The sequence below is a fragment of the Simochromis diagramma genome, unplaced genomic scaffold (assembly GCF_900408965.1).
Source record: "Simochromis diagramma unplaced genomic scaffold, fSimDia1.1 OVJJ01000685.1, whole genome shotgun sequence".
In the NCBI taxonomy this organism is placed as follows: Eukaryota; Metazoa; Chordata; class Actinopteri; order Cichliformes; family Cichlidae; genus Simochromis; species Simochromis diagramma.
The window spans coordinates 10369409-10383950 of NW_024387477.1; the positions used below are offsets into that span (position 1 = coordinate 10369409).

A 14542-nucleotide genomic window follows, 5' to 3' on the forward strand; every position below is an offset into this window, starting at 1 on the left:
CAGCATTCACACTAATAATAATAAAATAGTATAATAATAAAGATTTGAATAACAATACTGTCAATGCTTATCAGCATTCACACTAATTAATAAAAAATCCAATTTAGAGTTTTTTTTTAAACAAGAACAAAAGACAGAGTGAACTTGTATTTAGAAATGCATATCTAACAGGGCTCTGGAGGTAGAGCAGGTCATCCACTAATCAGAAGGTTGGTGGTTCAATCCCTGGCTGTTACAATCTGCATGCCAAAGGATTCTTGGGATACTGAACCCCAAGTTACTCACCGATATGATAAGTGTGAATGCTACATAGAAAGCACTTAAGTACAAAAAAAAGTAGAAAAAAGTACTTCAAGTGGAAAGGTTCTTTATAAGAAACAGTCTATCTAAACAAATCTATTATCAAACAGATTGGTTGATGCAGGATAGTTTAATTCTCGTTAAGATTTTCAGTTACACAACAATAGCTGCCTGCCACCAAATGAGATGTAAAAACAATCCCTGATCCTGATTCTATCACATTTGTAAAACAAATTGAGCCAGGGGAGTCGTGAATTGGGGTCCTTTCCCCGAAATGTAAACACATATACATTCACTCAGGTGAGAACAGATTCTATTTATCATCACATACCAGGGTTTAATGTTTTCCAACAGAAGACAGCCCAGACATGGTCACACGGCACGTGGAGCAGCTTACCTTCAAACATTTACCACAAATTTTGAGGAGCCTCCTTTACTTGGACTGAACTGTACTGGTTCATAATAAATATATATATATATATATATATATACATATATAATCAGATGAAAAGTTTAATCCCATGCCATAGCAATTATTCTCAGGCTTTATACCAGGAATGGACCAGGAATGAACAGGTAGACAGGTATTATTAATGTAAGTTAAAGAATTTTTCATGGAGTTCCACAGAGTTCTGTCCTAGAACCAATACTTTTTACATTATACGTTTCCCCTCATGCAATATTATTACAAAACACATGCATTGTCATTGCTATGCAGATGACACCAAGTTATATTTATCTACGAAATATGATAACACCAAGCAATTACTTAAACTACATGCATGTAGGCAAAGGAACATCCATGCAGGAATTAACATCTGCACATCAACTTGCTATAAGAGCTGCATAGTAGCAAACTCTCCGTGTGCACACGTGTGCGTGTGCATGTGTGCGTGTGTGTGTGTGTGTTAGAGAGAGAGTGAGACAGAAAGAGGGAGCGAGACAGAGGGACAGAGTTGAAAAATTCATGTAAGCTCTTTAAGGTCTTTTTCAAATCATTACACTAATTCTATATTCAGACATCTTCATGCAATGCAAACTATCAGAATTTTACATACATTATATAAACGATACATGTTTTTCAATACCCGATAAAACTTTTATACAAGCTTCTGTTTAAAGATATACAGAACCAGTTATACTTGTATTGCATTTGAGAATTTGACAATATAAAAAGGCATATTTAAAAATTGCCCACCATCCCTCAAAACACAATGATAAAAGCTACAAACAAGTGATGTATGGAGCTGGATGCACATAACAGAGGTAGAAAATACCCATGGAAGCAAAAGCTAGCAACATTATCCAGCCTGATATCACGGCAAAGCATGTAATAGACACGTTGGTCCACCGTATCTATTACACACTTTGCCACGATACTGGACTACATTATCTGCCATTCCATAAATATCCATAAATAGCCTGTGAAGAGAAGCAAAGCAGACACTATTTCATGCAAGTAACAATTCTAATTTATTGTAAATGCGTTTATATTGCACAATATAATAAAACCCTGATTCCTGTAATTCACACTTAAGCTGCTGTAACAGAATATTTGGAGGACAACACTGAGTGAGATTTATGTTCTCATACCTGAGGAAAATTTAGGAAAAAAATTAAAAATTCCAAAGCTTTCCAGAACCAAACTGTTTGCAAGACATGAACTTACAAACTTACAAGCAATCTTGTTAACTGAAAAAATATATTTGGAATCCACACATTTTACAACAGCACATCTTTGTGTGAAAGATAAAAAAACTGATCATGCATCAACACAGTGCGATTAACATCTGTCTGCATGGTCCTTTTCCTGTCCGTGTATGGCTTTGCAAAGATGAAAATGGAAACAATAATAAACTCTACCTGAATTTTCAGCATACTGTTTACGGAAAGTTTAGTTTGTCTGAGTTATAAACATCACAGATAGTTGTGTTTGAAGTAAGAGATGGTGCAAAAGGCATGTCTAATCCTTTCAGTTCAAATTGCGGCTCCGGGTCTGATGAGAGGAAGTCTGGACCGACTGAGGGAGCTGGAGTGGAAGCCTGGTTTTCAGGTACTGAAACCTGGAGACATCGGTAAAACGAAAAAAGGTGCATAAGCACAGTGGGTAAAATGAATCAGTCACTGACAGGCCAAAAATGCCTCTGAATGAGGAAATTTCTGTTCTTAGTTTTATGCATTCATGGGGATTTTTGTATGTTTGTTTGTGTGTATGTACCTCAGGCTGAGCGGGGTTCTCATGGATATTCACTTTGTGGTACATCTGTGAAGTTAGGAAAAAGCACATGAGTCAGAAGAGGAAAGAGGATGAGCGCTAATGTGAGTTGCCAGGCAGTCCCAGACGAGATAAAAACTTAGTGCCCCAATCCACAAATAACTACTATTTCTTTTTAAAACAACAAAAGTGGCTGAGTTCCTTTCACCTCTCTTTTATCTTTGCCTTGAATATAAATCAAGCTTTACACCTACCAGTGGCTCAGAGGAGGTAGCTGAAGGTTGTGTAGAAATATGAGAATTCACAGGCTGATAAGACAAAGCTGAAGGATGTGAGTAACTTGGGCACGCAGGTTGATTCTCAATCTGTAATTGGAATAAGAATTTTAAAATTTTAAAATAAGAACATCAAATATTAACACAGCTGGTCTTAATTTCCACTTAAAAGAATACTTACATGATAATATACGGCAGGTGCAGGTGAGGCTGCAGTCTGAGGAGCAGACTTGTCCCTTTTACAGCACTTTTTACAACAACAGCAACAGCAGATGATCCCGACGACAATCAAGGCAATAACAGCCATAAATATAAACTGTGGCAACATTTCTGTAAGAGCATGGAGAAAGTTAGGGAATATGGTGTAGAGGGTGGGGGTTAATGTTAGTTAGAACTTCTACTCTATGAGGAGAAATGCTCTGTTGCTTACCAGGGGTCACTTCAAGCTGAGCACTCAAGATCAGGTTGCCTTCTGGGTCTCTGAACTCAAAGGTGCCAGAGTCTCTAATTTCCGTAGAATTTATAATTATGCCATCCATCACTGCATGAATTCTGCCAGAAAAGCGATTATCTTTTATGATCAGACTGCCATCCATCAGTGTTTCGGGATCCATTTGGCCCTCAGGTGTAAAAGTCACGGTCCACTTCTTAGGACCCCGAGGGTATTCAATGAGAATGTGCTCATTCCACCTTGTTTCATAGTGTCTGGTTTGTTCTGTTAGTGACACAGATCAGACTTCATTAGAACATTTAATCTGGTAAAATGCAGAAATCTCACAGGCAGCTTCTCACATCACCTTTTACTTTGAGCAGCACCTTGGCCAACACAGAGTGGTTCTTATCCATGAAGTTGTAGTACCCACTGTCTGCCTGAGTGAGGTAAGACAGCTGCCAATTATCGTTTTTCACCTCAGCTCTGCTTTCTCTGATCTGAGAGTCTGTGCGATTCCACAGGATCTTTGGCTGGTCCGGACTGTGAAGGGGAGTAAACTCCAGGATTTCAGCCCATCTAGGGATAGAGTCCTCCCACGTATAGTAGTAATCCCTTGTGACATTTTTAGCACATTCTTAAAATGCAGATTAAGAAAAAAAAAAAAGGAGGGGACTTGTGCTTAGGAACAGGTAGCTAAAACACATACCTATATATTTTTGATCTAAATATACAGTACAGTTCAAATTCTTACCCAAGACTTTCAGTTCAACAACATCTTGTCGCTGGTAGCCACCAGATGAGACAGAATAAATTCCTTCATCTCTTTTTTCTACATCTGTAAGATAAATTGAGCCAGGAGAGACTCTAAAGCGTGCGTCTATTGCCTGAAAGATAGACAGCACATATATATTCCTCAGATTAGAACATATTCTATATACTTTGATTTAATTGTTTCAAACATAGGTCTAACATTTATCATATTGCAGAAATGTAATGGTCACATAGAGGCTGCTCACCATCCCATTATTTATAACAACTTTTCTGGATCCCGTATTACTTTCAGTAAAGTATATCGGTCCAGTATAACGTAAGGGTATATAATTAGATGGAAACTGCCACCTCCTGCCATAGCACACCTCATCAGTTTGTATACCAGAGGATGAACCTTTAATCAAAAAGATGCAAGAGAAGAAGAGACAGATGGAGGTAGTGTTAATGTAACTGAAACCACAAACATCTGACAACATAATATCAGTTGTTTCCATTAATATACCAAACACACACACACACACACACACACACACACACACACACACACACACACACACACACACACACACACACACATATTTTGTTACACTCTGAAAGTAATTTTGAAGACAAAGTTCTGGAACATCACTGAATTTACACAAATACAGCAGCATAAAAAAAGCATTCCTAGAGATCTCTCATCCCCAAAGCACGAGGCAGAGTAAAGTATAACTCTCAATCTGATGAATTAACTCACATTCGTCATAAAGCATCAGAAATAAACCAAGTTATTATTAGCTGAATGAAGGAAATACATGAACAACATCTCACATCAGTAAATTACCCTCTTTTCAGCTCAGTCACCACAGCAGCTCCAAACCATTAAACCATTTCTGCCTTGCCGGTAACTTTGTCTCCAAACGGTTCAACCTGATTGGTCCCTCTGATGCACTCACTTCATCAGCCGCTATTCTCAAATCAGCAATGGCTGACCGTCTTAGAACAGCAACTGGCCACTTTTAGTTATCAGCACTACTGAGCCATTAACTCAAACCCATACATTACAAACAGCGAGGTGTATTAATGAAGCCAGATCTATGGCTTGACCAGCTATGCTGAGATGGCTGAGCTCAAAGTAAGAGTCACTGTGGCCATTTATGCTGGTGGCGGTCCTGGCCTGTTTGGCGCCCGGGGCGAACACTCCCTGTTTGTTTACTTGCACCGCGGTAACTGGAGCCTCGTCGTCTCATCTCTCTATATACTGGACTGTATATAGCGGAGATGACAATAAAGTTTACTTTGACTTCAGCACAGCAGCAAGCAGGCGCACCGAGGGCTCTCGCGCTCCCGCGCTCACTTTTCGCGTATAGAATTTCGAAAAAACATAGGTGCAAATTATAAGTCTGTATCATAATGTCTGGTGTTTTCGTGTTTGTTGTTTTGTTTTTATTTTTGTTTTATTTTGCGAGTTGGTTATTAGATGCTGCTTCAGCCAGCCAGAGAATCCCCCGCCCTCTCCTCTCTGTGCAGTAAACAGCAGGCGCACCTCGCAAACGGAGGGCGCCCTTACTCCCAGGAAATGGGCGATAGAAAACCGATCGGTGCCTGTGCCATTCCCAATATGCGCTGGCTGATGTCGGGGCAGCATGAGTACGAGCAATTTTTTATTTTTTGCCGATACCCCTGATGCCGCCCCCCACCACGATGCCGCCCGTATCAAAAACCGCTAGGGAGCAGGTCAGGTTTTAATTTAAATCCTCCAGAAACGCAACGTGTTCACTGATTCTTTTATTTACAGCATGTTTTAGCTGTTAAGCGAAACCTTATTAAAAACCAATGAATGAAGCACAGAGTGTACAGGAATGTGCACATATAATTAATCAATTCGATATAAAAAGTATAAAAAAAAACTTAGCAACAGATTAAAACCACGTATAGCAATACGTGGTTTTAATCTGTTGCTAAGTTTCTTTAGCACTGCTGGAATTGCAGCTCCATGAACACTGAACATAAACCATGAACACCGTTTCAACTAATAAAATACCAAAAAGTTGACTCTGTTCATCTAGACACAGGATTAACTTTTTGGGATGTCCTTACCTGGATGATTGAGCGTGCATCAAGACAACCAATAAAATAATTACACTTTGATCTGCTGACAAACTGCCATTCGGCAGAAACGCTGCATATTCGGATATTGGACAATGGCCTTTAACGTTTAAATAGATCCAGTTTAAAGTTTCAGAGCTCTAATCTGCAGCTGTTACCTTAAACAGCAGTGATAACGTGATTAACTTGAATGGGTATTATATGTTTTTTCTTTAAATATTATAAATGACCATTTTAAGCGCCACTCTTATGGGATTATCGCATGCGGACGATGAGTCACGTGACGCTGCAAAACGCCCATATTTACGTGTGAGCGCTCACAGAGCCGGAAGCAGGAGACAAATAAAGAATAAGAAAAAGTTGATTGCCACCGTCGTGCTACCCCTTATCTCTGACTGAGGTTATATGTTTTGTCAAACCAGCTAACGGAACGAAATCTTGGCTGTGCTGAATTTTCTGGTTTCCGTCGTGTAAACATTTCCTTTCACTTTGCGGCTAAAGACATTAATGACAATGCATAAATACCGTGAATAGTTTAAAACACATAAATATGTAACTGTATATTTATATTTCAATGAAATTAATCAGATTTGTTTTCTTCAATTAAGCCTTAATTGAATTATGTATACATAATTCAATTAAGGCTTAATTGAAATCGAAAAACAATAAAAAAAAAAAAAACAACAATATGCTTGCTTATTTATTTATTTTTATTTAAGGGTGGATGTGTTGATAGGTGTTTATGTTTCCCAAATGATTTATTGATAAATGAAATGCACCAAGCACTAATTCTGGGAATAGCAGATGGGTGTGGAGACAATGCGTATTGTTCTTCCTGTGTTCTACTACTGATTTAAATTGCATTAGTCTACAGCAGCCCCACAACACCAAACGTCTTTTACTACAACATGCACGCACTTTAATTCGCTCTGGCAGAGTGCCACTTAACACCTGGCTCCACGGAGAGATTGGATAACTTTGTACATGCTGTACCCACGGAGTGTGTGGCATGGAAATCAATTAACGTTTGTTGTAAATAATCCCAAACCATCGAGCGTTGTATTTCAGATTTCAGGTGTTTATATGTTAGAATGTGGGAGTGAGCTCTACTCACCGAAGAAGACAATGGAAAACATCAAAAACAGCAAGCGACATGTCCTGCAGAAAAAGAGCAGAGAGGTGACTTGAGGCTCTTTTTTCTGTGTGTTTTTTCCCTCAGCTTCCAAGACCAAATCCGTACCGCATTCCCTTCTATAATGAAATGTTCGGATAACACACAAAAATTAACCCCGAAAATAGCAAATCAGTGACACAGGTGATGTTCAGTATTAAAAAGCCTGACTAAGAAGAAGTTGTGGACAAACAGAAAAAGAATAATGAGACCGTACTTGTTTTGTGTGATTGAGTTCTGTGCGTCCTGCAGCTGCTGGGTGGAGAAAAGAAGGACTGGGCGTGGCTTAGGCTCCACCTCTCCCACTGTAACTGCATACAGGGCCCATCTCCCAGGATACTTTTCAATAACAAACCAGGCGTTTGTGTTGTTTCTGCCTCCAAGATCGCTTTTAAAACCACCATATCATAAATAAAAGCAGTTTAAAGGGGATAAAAATACAACTTTCGCGTCGTTTTGTTGGCTGCCGTCCAATTTCAAGTGAATTCAGTAGGAATGAATTCTAAAGGAATCGCAATCAAGACGTTTTTAAACATGTTACATAAAAACACTGGGAAATAACTGGTCCGGTACCATAAAACCTGCTTTATTTTAATCATGCATATAACCTATACTAAAAACATATTTAAAGTGTAAGCATGTGCACTGTTAAGGACTTTACTTATCTCATGTGACACTTATCTCATGTAAACCTCCCCAAATAAAGATAAACCACACACCCTACACTCCTGAATTTGCAAGTTTGCGACACGAACAGTCTCTAATTTTTATGTTTGTTTCATTTCAACGGAGAGAGACAAACGTCAGGTGTGCCCATGTGGCACACAGATAAATCAGTTTTGTAATTTTACATTTATTTCTTATCATTTAAGCCAGAAGAGTTGTGCTGGGTGATTTGTATAGATTTCTATTGATTTCTATATATTAAAATAGAACAAAATGTCTTTATCATGTAGTAAAACTAAGATGTATCAATGAAATTGGACTTCTTATATTGAGAAATCTGAGGGATGTTGTCTGCCTACTTAAGATCAAAGTAGGCTGTATGTGTAATATGGTGTAATAAGAGTTTGACATTCCTGCCATAGAAAATCAATAGAGCGTTTCTGTAAAGAGGAGTAAAAGAGATGAGTCCTAACGTGGTGACCAACTACAAGAAACATCTTACTGCTGCGCTTGCCAACAAGGGTTTCTCCACAAAGAACTTGCTTATGTCGTTCTTGGGGATAAAACACTTATTTCACTCAATGACATGAAATCAATTTATTATTTTTATGTAATGTGTTTTTTCCTGGATTTTTGGTCCATATTCTGTCTCTCCCATTAAAATGAAACTACCCTCAAATCTAGAGACTCTTTATTTCTGGGGAGCTGGAGATCAAGTAATTTTCCCTCACTGTAGAAACTAACAAGTTAATTTTGTTAATTAACTTTTGTTAAATTTTTTTTAACAAGAAGGAACATTTATTAAGTGAGAGGATTTCCATTTCGCGTTATGATCTCTTATATTTTCTAAGATCATCTCCTCATTTGCACGTACAGTCAGAATCGGACGAGTTACTACGGAAGTCTACAATATAGCAGCATAGTAAAAGGGAGAGAAAATATGTTCCCTTGGGCTAACGGTGTATTTACAAGAACTGCAAAATGTGACGCACTTTGCGTATCAGCGGCCGAGAATACGACGTATCCATCGCCATAACAGAAGGGGGAGCAGTGGGCATGCGCGCTCTGCGGAGGTCGTCGTTATCCTCTTATCCTCATCCACAAAAACATTTTTTTTAAATTACCCTCACATCCTGCAGGTGAGTTCACATTACGCACAAACTGAGTAATCGTTTGTTGATGATCGGTAACTGATGACCCGGCAGCCAGTAGTAGCGCTGCAATGGTTCAGAAGATGGGAAACATGCTGGACACCTGAGTGGACATGACTTCAAAGAGCGGACAGGACGTCATGGGGGGACATGAGTGTGTGCAGTGCGCTGAGTCCGCACCGACATCATTTGGGCTGTCGCTGAGCTCCCCGCCTTTTGCAGCTTGTTGATTAATGATCGGATGTCCCGTCTGGCCGCTTGTTTTCGGAGGAGGGTTGGTGTGAATGTCAATTACGTTTACAGATGAAACAATCCGCTGTCTTTTACAGGAGAAGATGTCCTCCTGCGTCCTCTACACTGCACTTTTCACCCTTCCTTTTGCACTGGGTAAGTGTGGCACCAGTTTTTAATAAGACTACCCGTAGTTTTTCTGTTTCTTTCTGCTTAAATAATTATTAATAATGCACTTACTGGTGCTTTATATTACGGTTAGGTTATTCATAGTAAAAGTGAAGTCAATGTTACTATTTTAAAAAAAGTGACTAATTAATACATTTGTCGATAACGTCACCATTATCTGCAGAATGTTTCTAGAAAGCCATTTCATTAAAGGGTCTTGGATTAAATAAAACAAAGGCAAAGAAGAATGGCCAGCCCAGATTTGAAGAGCAGAGATTTTCGTGTTTTAGCACTTCAACTCTAAAATATAATTCTCACAAATATAAATTTCCAACATGCAAAACTATAATAAATGTGAGAGGTGCCCAGAGAAAATGCAGTGGAAAAATATGCAGTATAAAGTCAGTACGTGAACAGTAACAATTAATAAACGTGTACATATGCTGAATTAAAGAGCTTAAAAGTTAAATCACATAGCAGACTCTAAAAATCTGTTACAAAATAGATGACCTTAAATGACCTAATAACATAAAAGTAGGTCAACCTTTTACATATGTGGGAGAGTTTACAGTCCGTATCTGAGGTCTGAAGAAAATTATTAATTATGTTACTCGTACTTTTCCTGCAGGTTGGGAATTACTAGGTGAGTCAAAAGTCACATTTTACCCCTCATGCATCCTTCATCTGCAGCACATGGTCTCCAATGATGTTGCTGACTTTCATTTGCACCTCGACAGGTGACCGAGAAAAAGTTCAGACTGTTTGCGTCGGGAAGGAGTTTCGTCTACCGGTGGACTCAACGTCGCGAATCGTGACTTTTACACCGTATCCCGACGGGCCGAAACGCATCCTGCTGGAGAAAACCACTGTGAGTGGACGAGTGTTGGCACTTGGGGGTTTTTGTGTGTGTGTGTGTGTGTGTGTGTGTGTGTGTGTGTGTGTGTGTGTGTGTGTGTGTGCGTGTGTGTGTGTGTGTGTGTGTGTGTGTGTGTGTGTGTGTGTGTGTGTTTGGTTGCTGTGTTGCCTAAAAAATGGATCTGCCATGCAACTGTAGGTTAAGGACCCACGGTTTGAGTGGACCAAAGATAAGTCGTTAGTCCTGAAAGAAGTGAGTCATGCTGACCAGGGAGTTTATGCCAACAAGCTGTCCATGGGCTTCACCTACGAGACTGTCCGTCTGATCGTTTCGGGTATGACAGTTGCCTCTCTTTGGCGAAATTCATTGCTTTGTGTCATGATGCAAAAGAGCCATAATTTTTCAATGATCTGCCTCTCTTTGCTTGAAACATTAAGTTATTTAATAACTTAATGTGTCCATATGCTTTGATGTCATATAGGCAATCTATTCATTGCCTTAAAGCAGAGAAGTTGTAGCAACTGTTCTGACTCCGTGTCAGGTGTGTTTGTGTGTGTGTATATAACGTTTGCCAGCCACACCCCTGCTGCATAAAAAGAGGAGAGGTTAATTGGTATAAATATACAGCAGGTGTGGCATTACTTTACCTGCCACTGCCCCCTGAACCAATCTTTCCCACCTCTCCTGCAGCTGAACACTGCCGTAAGCTTGCATAGCCTACGAATGGTCCCTACACAAGTATTGTCAGGAAAATGTACTCATCAAAGTATCATAAAGAAAGATATATTATCACTTTTCTTTTCGTTTTGATTTGTGATCATTTACAGTACACTGATGTGTGTTAGGAGTGGGTCTTTTGCAATATCACTTTCCTTTTCACCTTACCTCGTGGTTCTTCGTCTTCCTTCAGAATGCATTAAACCCTACCGCAGAAACTATGGGGAGACCTTTGAGCACAGCATCCCCGAAAATGGCTCCCTGCTGGAGTTCTCTCACCGGGGCGCTCCGCCTGAGGCTGTGCCGGTCGTGCTTTGGAACCGGACAGACCCCGAAACCGGTGACGCTGGCCGGGGGCGGCTGCTAAGAGGGGGGAAGGTCTGGGTGGCGGAGAGAGTGACGCAAGCAGACCAAGGCAACTACACCGTGAGAGACGACAACGGGAAGGTTCTGGGTCGCAGCACCCTCACCGTCCGTGGTGAGCAGAGCAGAAACGTGGGTTTTAAGAAGCTGACTGACTACCTTTAACTTTGTGACTTTACAGTGCTAATGGTTTTGTTTTATCCTTCCCTTTCTATCTGATGCCCTCTCATACTTCCACATTCACCACTACTCCATTTTTCATGATTTTACACATGGATGGATGCAGGGCATTCCTTCAACATCACACGCTTTACCAAAGAGTCCATAATCCTGCCTCTATATCTTCCTCTTGCTCATGCCCATCTCATTTTTACCCCTGGCCATTTTCCTGATGAATCCTCCCTGGGCCCCTTTGACCCCAAACACCCACGTGGCCCTGTGCAGCTCATCCGTGAGGGGCAGATAACGGACCATGACCTGCACCACAGGGGTATCATCTCACTGAGTAGAAACGGCTCCATCTACGAGGTGGTCATTGCAAGGCTGACCTCAAGGCATGATGGGCTGTATGAAGTTAAAGACAGGAATGGCAACCTGGTATCCTCCACCTACTTGCACGTGATCGGTGGGTATTGTGCCACGTTTTTGGAAGCATGCATCAGTCAGAAGTTGTTTGATCCATAGTTGCCACTCCTCCTAAAATCCATGTGTCTGCCATCTTCTCAGACAAAAGGGGAGGGAGTTGGCGAGCGCTCCTCAAATCCGTCACTGTCCCTTCTGGCATGTTCGTGTCCCTGGCTGGTTTCATCCTGTTCATGAAACGCTACCCAAACTGTAGCCTCTCCCAACTCATCACGTGCTTTAGAACACACCGCACGCTGCCAGCCAACCCCCCGAGGGTCAACATCCAGGTGAGGAAACCAGGAGAGTCCACAGCTAAATAAATGATTACAAGCCGTCGAGCCAATCTTATTGCAGATGCATGCACTTTGACACCGACAGGAGCCACTTGTTGACGTTTTTTGACATTTCTTTTTTGCTCCAGAGAGTCTGATGAACTGAAGTATCTTTAAAAAGTATGGAGAAAAAAAACTTATGGTAGAAGCTCTTTATTCAGTGGGTATGTTTTATTTCAGATAATTTGTAGATATTTTTATATATTCTGTCCGAAGTATTTTGACTGAAGCTCTGTAGATGTCAGCGTGATGATGCCACACACATCACTAGCAAGGAGCAACCTAATATCACGGCTAAACATTTAACAGACACACCGGTCCACGATGATCACTAAAGGTCACATTTATTGTTTTTACGAGCAGTAACCGGTGAATTGTGATGGTCTGTGAGTCGGATGAGTTCCTAGGTCTTTGTCGTTATTGGTTTATTTATGTTTGTGGGGTTTTTTGTTTTTTTTTGCAGCACTACAGTCCCCCCTCTCCTCAGCCCCCAAGTCACTACAGCTACTCTCAGCAGACTGGAACACCAAGAAAATGGACCCCAAGAGCCAGTCCTGTTCACACTGTAAGACTGATTAACTAATATAATCTTCTTCTTTTTTAAGGGAGCTAAAATCATTAAATTGAATTGTGTCTTTGTGCATATCTGTTGTTGTTTGTATTTCTAGGGTTATGCTCCGGTAACGGTAGGGTCTCCAAGAGCCGAGAACCAGGATGTGCACAGAGCAACAGCTGGGAGTTCCCCTAGTCATAACTTAACTGTTGAGGTAATACAGCTCTCCAGCTGTGAATATTTAGATGCCACAGATTATTATGATATTTGCTTAAACTTGTGTCTTCATCCCTTGTTAGCAGGCTAAATCTAATGAGGACGAGGACAGGATTTCCTTCCCTGTGCCCGGAGCTTCAGACTGCCTCCACTCATCCGAGGACTGCGTTCAGTTCCAAATCAAAAAGGATGGAGATAAGGGAAGGGGGAACAAATCACAAGACTTCTTTTCCACGCTGCCACTAGACACAGACACCTCTGAGTCCTGCAGTATTTACACGTCAAAGAATCTGAACTTTTCATAAAACAGAGAACATGGAGAAATCACACAAACGGTGAAGCTCCTGACCGAGAAGAAGAACCTCACCTGTGCCTTATGCACGGTTTTAATAGTTTGCTTTGTGATGTAATTTTTCTGAAGCATGAGTTGAGCATAATCCTTCCTGTCTCATATTGTACTGCCTGATGGTGCTCCTGAAATCTCCTGCCGTTACCTACCTCCGGACCAATATGATCTGCACTGCTCCTGTGTTTAAGACAGTCTCTAGGGCTACCCACCAGTTGTTGTGGTAACATTTGATAAATTTCATTTTTCAATACTGTACAGCAATATAGACTTAACTTAAGTTCTCACCCATCATGTTGTCCATACTTAATTATTATTCTAAATAGCTCGTCTGCATTTTTAACAATTTATGCAGTGTATTAAATCTTTGGGGTAATTCTACTTATAATAGTTATGTGACATGTTTCACCAAATACTGCAGTTAATATTTGAATGTTGTGTGCAGGATAACCTTTTATCCCCAAAGCTTGTAATATTTTCATAATGTCAAAATGTCATCACTAAAAAAATAAAAAAAATAATCTTTAAGAAACACATTTTAGATGATGTCGTCTTTACACTGTATGTATATTGGCCACCCAGGGGTGGTCCTCTTCTCTTTGCTCTTCTCCCTCTATGCAAATGACTGTTTCTCAAAAGACCTGTCAGTCAGAATTGTGATGTTTGATGACGGTCTGAAGTCGGCCTTATCAAGGACACAGATGTGGGGTTGAACAGCTGGCCCTGTGGGGCAGTCAGATCAGCCTAGAGCTGAATACGCTCAAAACTGTAGCAGTAACAGTGGAGTTGAGGAGTCCCTCTCCATTATGCCTGCTTGCCACAATCTTCCAAGATCTAAAGTGGTCACTCAGTATAGACACTATTATCAAAAAGGCAGAGCAGAGCCTGCGCCAGCTCAGGAGGTTCAACCTGCCTCAGGAGGTGATGATCTATTCAACTCTGCAATAATCCAGTTTGTTCTCTGCTCACTCATGTCGGTATTATTTGGATCAGCATCCATGCAGGACAAGAACAGACTACGATGGACAGTGAAGTCTGCAGGAAAAACAAATCCAGAGTCAGGACA

At 40.6% G+C, this 14542-nt stretch overlaps 2 protein-coding genes across 3 annotated transcripts; one reads left to right on the forward strand and one right to left on the reverse strand.

Annotated features, from left to right (window-relative positions):
* Nucleotides 1-1251: 1251 nt before the first annotated feature.
* Nucleotides 1252-8068, reverse strand: LOC120724339. Of its 2 annotated transcripts, none has more exons than XM_040016492.1 (10): nt 7471-8068; nt 7197-7240; nt 4240-4388; nt 3975-4107; nt 3588-3857; nt 3221-3505; nt 2972-3120; nt 2770-2880; nt 2519-2563; nt 1252-2363 (listed from the first exon to the last, which is right to left on the reverse strand). In XM_040016492.1, the coding sequence occupies exons 2-10, from the start codon at nt 7216-7218 to the stop codon at nt 2184-2186; spliced, it is 1344 nt and encodes a 447-aa protein (XP_039872426.1). In that variant the 5' UTR covers nt 7219-7240; nt 7471-8068; the 3' UTR covers nt 1252-2183. The 2 variants fall into 2 exon arrangements, with proteins under 2 accessions (XP_039872426.1, XP_039872425.1); XM_040016491.1 differs by having other exon boundaries at nt 7197-7333; nt 7471-8067.
* An 837-nt stretch (nt 8069-8905) lies between these two features.
* LOC120724143 lies at nt 8906-14313 on the forward strand. The gene is made up of 11 exons (XM_040016137.1): nt 8906-9058; nt 9400-9457; nt 10098-10112; nt 10207-10337; nt 10524-10659; nt 11236-11520; nt 11692-12030; nt 12132-12316; nt 12825-12926; nt 13030-13128; nt 13214-14313. The coding sequence occupies exons 2-11, from the start codon at nt 9406-9408 to the stop codon at nt 13433-13435; spliced, it is 1566 nt and encodes a 521-aa protein (XP_039872071.1). The 5' UTR covers nt 8906-9058; nt 9400-9405; the 3' UTR covers nt 13436-14313.
* The last annotated feature ends 229 nt before the right edge of the window (nt 14314-14542 follow it).